Genomic DNA, 8,554 nt, shown 5'->3' on the forward strand with positions numbered 1-8,554 from the left:
TCCTTTTATTTCATTGAAGATATTGAAATCTGCATCGCCAAACTTCTACTTTCATTTCATTTTGAATCCTTTATATAATTTGAGACCTTGATGGATATCTATGTTTGGTAGTATAATTGTTTTGGATTAGCTTTTGCAACTCTTTGGTTTTGATGAAACTGCAGTATGGTCAGCGCCGTGGATTTCTGCAACAGCCGCATCATCTATCACCGGGATCTCAAGCAGGAAAATCTACTCCTCAACGAACACGACAACTTGAAATTTTTAGATTTTGGACTGTCCACTTTGCCGGAACAACTCCGGAACAATGGTTTGGTCTATACCCAGTATGGGACGCCGGCGTACGTGGCGCCAGAGGTGTTGAGATGGAAAGGGTACGGCGGCGCCGGAGGTGTTGGATGGAAAGGGTACGGTGGCGCCTGGAAGTATGGATAAATTTCAAAAACAGAATAATAAATTGGGATATTGTAAAATCTCATAGGGGTAAATTGGGAAAAAAGGAATAATAATGATGTTCAATTTTAGAAAGTGGACAATATTTTGGGACAGACTAAAATAGAAAGTAAGACAGATAAAATGGGACGGAGGGAGTACTTGGTAATGTATTAGTTCTTTTGTACACTTTGATTATGAAATTTAATATGAATTTCATTTTACTTACGGCCTCAAAATTTTAAGTGTTTACATAGTGCTTCAATATCAGCCACAAATGAAAAGTTTTCATCCATTAAAGCTAAGATGATTCTGCACACCTTTAATTAGGAGAGGAAGAATGAAAAGTTTTAATCCATTAAAGCTAAGATGATTCTGCACACCTTTAATTAGGAGAGGAAGATAGAAGTCACACCTTTAATTAGGAGAGGAAGATAGAAGTCACGATTAGGGAGAGATAATTTAGGGTTGGATGTTTAATTTGAAAATTTGCTTAAAATTAATCTAGGTGGATTATAATATAATAATAAAAAATAAAATAAAATAAATATGTGGCAACCAAGTCAGCAAAAGTGGGAAGGTAACCTATTAAAAATGTCAATTGCTTTTTTTTCCCGGGCTCAGTGGCTTATTTGGAGGTTATTTGAGTTCGATGGCTTAATTGCTCTTTCCCAAATATTTCAGTGGCTTATTTATACTTTTATCCCTAAAATTAATTACATATTTAATGACAGAAATATTTTGTCGCAATATCCATCGCAAATCCGTTGAAAATTCGTCGCTAATAGCTTAATATGTCACTATTCTGTCACTAATTTAGCAATGAAATAGATCCATTGTTAAATCTATCACTACATAGACATTTATTTGTTGTGCATTTTATACTCTTTCATATGAAAAAAGAGTTAATACCATCTGAGATATAAATGTTGTACTCCCAAATTTTACTCTTTGGAGTGAGCTATGATAAGGTACTTTTGTCGGTCCTAAAACAAGTGTCTACATTAAGGTTTGGTGTGTGAGTAAAATTTGGGAGTATAAAACACTTTCCTTGCCAAAATTAGATGAATAAACAAAATCCATATACAACTACATATAATAATAATGTATTGATATTTGGATAGCTACCCCAGGTGAACTTGAAAAGTACAGGCCGCCCATCTATTGTCAACCAATGCATGAAATTTTGGGTTCCCGGGCACGGCGGCTTCTATAGGAATTATTTCTTCCGTATAGTATCTGAATCTATCTCAATCAACGTATTTACAGAATGCATGCATGTTTTGGGGGATTATTATTGACGCCGTCGTCCTTATCTTTTGGTGATAGTGACAACGTTAATCCCCGCCGCGCCGGTTTCTCGATCTTACCATTCATGCCTGCTGCGGTGTATTCTGCTAGCTTGGGACGACAAGGTGGGCTGCGGCGGGAAGAAGCCGCCAGCGTCCGCCTCCGCCGCCGCCGCCGCCGCGTGTTGTGGGATGATCTGGAGATTTTGTGATTGCATGGGTGGCGATTGCGAAAACACGTTCCATATCTTCACCGACTTATCAAGGCTGCCGCTGTAGAGTATCCAGTTACTTTCGGCGGCGGCGCCGTCTTCTTCCACCGCCAGGCATTTAACGGGGCCGGCGTGGCCGCTCAGGACATACAAACACAGGTGATCGAAGCCGTCCCTCCTCCACACGCAGATGTTGGTGTCGGCGGAGCCGCTGAAGACTAAATTCCCGGCCGCCGCTAGGCACAGAACCGCCAGTTTGTGGCCCCGCAACACCCCCGACGGCAACGGGTCCATGTTCCGGTCCCAGAAATTCACCAGCCCGTCGGAGGAGCCGCTGTAAATATAGGTATCCAATGGGTCAACAACCAGCGACGTAATCGCGCATTCTTGCTTTAACAACGTTTTCACGAGGAAATGTTTTGTGCGATATCCTTTAAACTCCCGCCGCCACACCTTCACCGTCCCGTCGGCCGACCCGGAAATGACTAGCCCGTCGAACCCCAAAACCACGGAATTCACGGCGTCGTCGTGGGCGCTTATTGATTCCAAGCACTTAGAATCCTCTATTCTCCAGACTTTAATGGTTTTATCCCAGGAAGATGAGTACAAGAGCGTGGAATCCTCGCTGAGCGTGAGAGATGAAATGGCGTCGAAATGTTTGATCCACACGGCGTTATGGTTCTTCTTCGTCTCCACGTAATTGCTGGGTTTGATCGACTTCTTGATACAAGCTTTGAACGTGGGTAAAGTCCCAATTCGCTTATGAACGCTGGGGTTCTTGCTGGAGACTTTCCAGACTCGAATTTTGCCGTCTTGATGCCCGGTGAAGATTCTCTTCCCGGCGATTATAATCGCTTTCACTAACCCGCTGTTGGATTTGAACCCCGTGAACTCCTTCTGGTTTTTCCATACCCTTATGTTCTTGCTATCGGAGCCTGTATAAAGCAGGTCGCCGGAGGCGGCCAAGGAGTATATATGCCCCTCTTCGCGGACCAGGGAGCCCATTGGGCCGGTGTAGGAGTAGCCGTCGTCGCCGTCGCCGTCGGCGGCGGCGACGGGCGGCGGCGCAGAGCTCTGAGCGTGCCAGGGAGACCTGGCCAAGGGAGACGACGGGTACTGGTCGAATGAACTTCCGGGGATGAACGGCGAGTCGGCCCAGGAAACGACGTCGTCGTAGTATCCCATGTTCGACGACGACGATGTCCGGGTGTCGTTAGCGGAATCCGATGCGGTGCTGAAGCGGAAAGAAAGGTCGTCGCCGGGATCGGGCTGTAACGACACCCCCCTATTTCTCCGCAGGGAGTTGCTGCTGTTGCATTCCAACATCTTCTTCTTGCTTCTTGAATTCTTCATCATCATCTTCTTCAAAACTGGATCAGAGATCTTCGATTCAACACTAGAACAGGACAGGGTGGTTATTTAATGCGATCGATTAGAAAGTCAAGGTTTAATGGCGTTTTCATATCATTCATACAGACTAAATGCGGATTGATTCCACAGGACAAATCTCCATTGCTTTAATTTCTTCTTTTTCTTTAATTTTCTGGGCGATAGATGTCTAAAATTAGGTGGATTGTAATTCTGCAAAATTCTAGAGCGGGATTGGAGGAAAACGTGTGGTTTCAGAGGGGCCAGGGAAATATTGAACGTTAAATGGTCAACTCATCAACGATTCACTCAAACAAATGTATGATAAACATTAAAAACAAAACATTTTCCAAGGCATTGATAATTTTACAGTTTGAAGTAGGTTGTTGAATGTTGATTTTAATTATAAGATTTTTATTTTTGATACATTATATTCCTTAGGAGTATGCAGTAGTTTTTATCACATCTGAAATAAGATTTTAATATTATCGATTAAATTAACTAGATTTACATATCATCATATTGATTGAAGTACATTTTCAATTGGATCGTTCAAGTTCATCCATCGAGTAATTGGTTTGATTCTATTGATGAGTTGACTACTTATTTAAAGAGTAAATACCTAAAATGGTTCCTCGACTATAGCAAAATTCACAAATTGGTTCTCGACTTTTAATTTCAACCAATTAAGTCTTTAACTTTGTAATTTTAATAGTTGATCTGGTTTTGTTTCAAAAAAAACTTTGTAATTTTAACACAATTTGGTCATTTGTCTATTTGACCATTTGTTGACTGTGATTTTTGAGAATATATATGTACTTTCATGATCCATAGTCGGTTTTTTAAGGTTCCGGTTGCATTTCCAGACTGCACGGTTACATTCGAATTCACTGCCGAAAGCAATCTACCAAATCCGGTCACCTTTCTTCATCCTCCTTTGGATTCAATGTAGTTGAGTTCGTACCAGAGCGAAGAAGACGACGTGTTTCCGAACCGGTGCAAAGTCATCCTGAAGGCCTCCACGTGCTCCGACGAGAGCTGAAGGTTCTTCTGGAGATCGCCGATCACGGTCAACAAACAGTCAAATAGATGGAGGACCAAATCGTGTCAAAATTACAAAATTAAGGACTTAATTGGTTGAAATTGAAAGTCAATGACCAATTTGTGAATTTAGTTATAGTCAAGGGACCATTTTGGATATTTACTCTTAGTTAAATTAGCTTTGACTAATTAGAGTGAGATTGATTCGCATGGAATTGGAATCATGATAATCAAATCTTGACCTCAACAACTATTGAGGTTAATCGTTCGCTGTTTGCCGTTCTTCGGTTACTTTTTTGCCTGAAATTTCACCGGAGGGTAGCCGGAACCCTAATGACTTGTAATAGCAGGTTTTGGACTTCACTGCATCAAAATAAATTGTTGATGAGTGTAATTGCACCTTTAAAAAGTTTAGAAGCCTAAGCTAATTGACTTTTCAGCAAGTTCGAGGGCCTATTTGATAATTTTCTCAAATAATAATAATAATAATAATAATATAATAATAATAATAATAATAATAATAATAATAATAATAATAATAATAATAATAATAATAATAATAATAATAATAATAATAATAATAAGTGGACAAATGAATCTTTCCAAATTCGAAGCAAAAATTGATGCCACCAAGAGTTCATTGGTGAATCTTTCCATCCAATAACTTAAAAATTGATGCCACCAAGGGTTCTTTTATTGGTTAGGTGTCAATCCCAAAGTTACATATATGATCCTATAAACTAAAGGGGTTAAGGGAAATCATATATATATATTTATATAGACGTGAAGAAATGCACATACACATACAACGTAACGCATTGAATTGATCTGAAATCAAGGCTAGCTAGCTAGGATGTGCTATAAAGTTGATTGCCGGCAGTGCGGGAAGTCCTCCTGGGGAGGATGTGGGAAGCACTTGACCACCCTCTACGCCACCATTGAAACCGGCAACCATTGCTTATGTCGTCCTTGGCCAGGCGTCGCCGTCGCCACCCCTTCCGCTCAGAACGCCACCAATCAACCACCGCTTGCTGCACCTCCAAATCCACCTACTGCAGGTAGATATATTATTATATGTTAAAATGTAATAATCTTTTTTTTTTTTTCAAGAATTTTAATTTATTTATTTTTATTATCCTCAGGTGTTGCAGGTAGCATGACATCTTAAAGATGGATTGGATAAGCAATCAACAGCTCAACACTCCCATATATGGATGGTATAAAATAAGCTCATGTAGTCTCACTAAAGGAGACCAAATACTTGTGTAGTAAAATTAATAAAACATAGGCGGGGAATGAAGTGAGGTCAATATGTATTGGCTAAGACACCGCTACTATTTTCAAGTTTGTGTACCTTTATTTTCCTTCCAAAAGTTCAAGATATCTATATCAATATACATCTTTATGTCATTTTGTGGTTCATCCAAATGTTGTCAATGCTGATTTTTCATTACCCACATCATATTGGCAATATTCAACAAACTTCTCTATCATTTATAAGCATGATTGCAAAACTCGGCCGCCTAGGCGCTAGGCGGCACCAAGCCTTGCCGTTTTGGCCTAAAGGCGGCCAAAACTCGGCCGAGTCGATCGATTTAGTCCGATTTTGACCGTTTTTGATCGATTATGTCTGATTTTGACTGATTTTGTTCGATTTTGACCGATGTCGTCTTTCATTAATTATTGATTTTAATTTTAATATTATTATGACGTTATGACTTATAAATTATCATTATTTCATTTATTTAGATGTGTTATTTGATTGAATGTTGAAAATAACCTTATTAAAATTGCCAAACTACAAGTCTGCCACTATTTTTTTTAAATTTTTTTGGTGTCCTCCTAGTGCCGCCTCGATTCCGCCTAGGCGCTGCCCGACCGCCCGACTAGCGCCTAGCGCCTACTGCAACCATGTTTATAAGTATAACTAGTTTTTTACGCGCATTGCGCGATTGGGATAATGTCCAATGCTTTTTTAAAAATAAGTACTTTAAAGTATATATATTAAGGCAATATTATATTGAAATTGTTCATGCATAGATAATTGAAGGTTGAATTTGCGTATTTAAATAGGTAATTCTTCTCCCAAAGGTTGAGTCCCCAACCCAAGGACCCCCCCCCCCCCCCCCACACTCCGACCCGACAGAGCATCGTGGGAAGTTGTAAATCACGGTGACTCAATGGTTCAGCATACATGGCCAAATGCTGGTACGCACAAGGAATCTGCCCACTTTGGACATAATTCACGCATTGCCGCCTCCGAGGTTCAAACCTTGGTCTCTTCTCCCAAATACTACCTACTAAACCATTGAGCTAAGCCCGTGCAGGTTAAATATGTAATTCTAAGTTTACAAATGCAAGATAATATAGTCAATATTGATTATAATTGTCAATAAAATAATTGTATAAGTATGGTTGAAACCAAATACGGGACATAAGGGAGAATAAATAAAAATTAGTGCATAAAATATGAAATATATACTAATATTGTTTGAAGAGATTCCGACATTAGGATTTGTGGTTAAGTTCTATTAAGACTTTAATATTAGAATTAGATTAATGGTGTAGTTATAATTCTATATTAGACTTTAATATTAGAATTAGACTAACGGTGAATTAACGGAAAAGTTAAATGGATAATCATATAATTAAGGATAAATTAGAAAATCTTAAAAGAAAAAAATTAAAACCTGAACAATATGAACCATTCATTTGATTTAATAATTTGGTGGTCATTTTTTCTACCCAATGTTAATAATTAAATAAATTCGCAGGTCAAATCCGCTTGTATAATCCGCTAACGTTAACCGCTAACTGTTGATTGTCAAACAAGGACATTGCGAGGTAGTTCTCACTTCAATTTGTTGTGTGATTTGAATACTCTCTTTGTCACAAAATCTCTCAAGTAGTTAATATGGTTGGCTTTATTAATTATATTTTTTTTTTAATTTTTTCATGGTATTAATAAAATACTTGGTAAATAAATATATAGCATTATTTTATGTTATAACTTTGATATTTAATTAGAAAAATAGTGCACAAAAAAGATAATAGATAATGTAGTGAATATAATCAATTGATGAATTTGAATTTAAAAATTTGTACATTTGAGAAAAATAAAGAATATAACTAATGAAAATATTTCTTTTAATTAATTTATTGATAATTAATAATTTGTTTTTCAATGAATAAAGACATTGTAAGGACAATGTAGCGAATATAATCAATTAATAAATTTGAATATAAAGAAAAATAAAGACAATATAACTAATAAAATTATTTATCTTATTTAATTTATTGATAATGAATAATTTTATTTTTTTTTTGAATAAAGACATTGTGAATACATAATTCTAAATTAAAGAAATGCATATGTATTATTTTTTGTTGTAACTACTAAATTATTATTTATATAATTTAATAAGAGTAAAATAGAGTACTAATTATGACAACTTTGATTGGGATGTGGTTCGAACCTAAGACTTTTTTTTCTTTTTATTGAAATCAATGAGTAAGTTAACGGTGAACTAACGACAATTCTTAAAATTTTAACGGAATTAGTAATGATGTGTGGGTATTTTAGAAAATTTTAGTGTAAAATTTAAATCTGATCAATCTTTTAATCAATCTGAACCATTCATTTGATTAAAATCTGTGACCGCCATTTTTTCTACCCATTATAGGCCTAACTCTCTTGGGCTCTTATTAGTATAGTAGATATAGTAGAAGTAGAAATAAAAATATTAAAAAGTGTTACAACAATATACAATAGAAAATAACAAAAATGACACAAAAATAACAAGTTTCATCAATCATTTCATCAATTGTTTCTTCTATTCTTGCATTTTTACATGAAGAAGTGATCAAAGTTGAAGAACTAGGGGCCGCGGTCATAGACTTGCTTTTATATGTTTCAAAGAGTATATACAACTTGTTTTCACATAATCCAACTTTTGTTTGCAAGTATTTGAATCCATTTTTTTGAAACAAAATTCCAAAAGTTTAAATTTCATTATTATATCAAAAACTGTTAAATAGCAAGAATGACACTATATTGTTCCCAAAAATTTTCAAACTTAATTGTCTCTCATATTACTAGCCATGTTTCTAATAACCACATTTTCATTGTTCAACTTTCTTTTGAACAAAAGGCTCAATTTTCCAAACTTGCATGAAGTATAAGTCGGAAGTACTGTAAGTTGAACCATAATA

General features: G+C 36.7%; 1 protein-coding gene across 1 annotated transcript; it reads right to left on the reverse strand.

The window, feature by feature from the left end:
- Window positions 1-1,798: 1,798 nt before the first annotated feature.
- Window positions 1,799-3,337, reverse strand: LOC109171733 (uncharacterized WD repeat-containing protein alr3466-like). The gene has a single exon (XM_019320789.1). It carries the CDS (start codon window positions 3,290-3,292, stop codon window positions 1,799-1,801), a length of 1,494 nt encoding a protein of 497 aa, XP_019176334.1. The 5' UTR covers window positions 3,293-3,337.
- Window positions 3,338-8,554: the final 5,217 nt, after the last annotated feature.

The sequence above is a fragment of the Ipomoea nil genome, unplaced genomic scaffold (assembly GCF_001879475.1).
Source record: "Ipomoea nil cultivar Tokyo-kokei standard unplaced genomic scaffold, Asagao_1.1 scaffold0380, whole genome shotgun sequence".
In the NCBI taxonomy this organism is placed as follows: Eukaryota; Viridiplantae; Streptophyta; class Magnoliopsida; order Solanales; family Convolvulaceae; genus Ipomoea; species Ipomoea nil.

What these genes read in the sequence shown, in the direction of transcription:
- LOC109171733 (XM_019320789.1), bottom strand. Translation starts at nt 3,292, where the DNA reads ATGATGATGAAGAATTCAAGAAGCAAGAAGAAGATGTTGGAATGCAAC.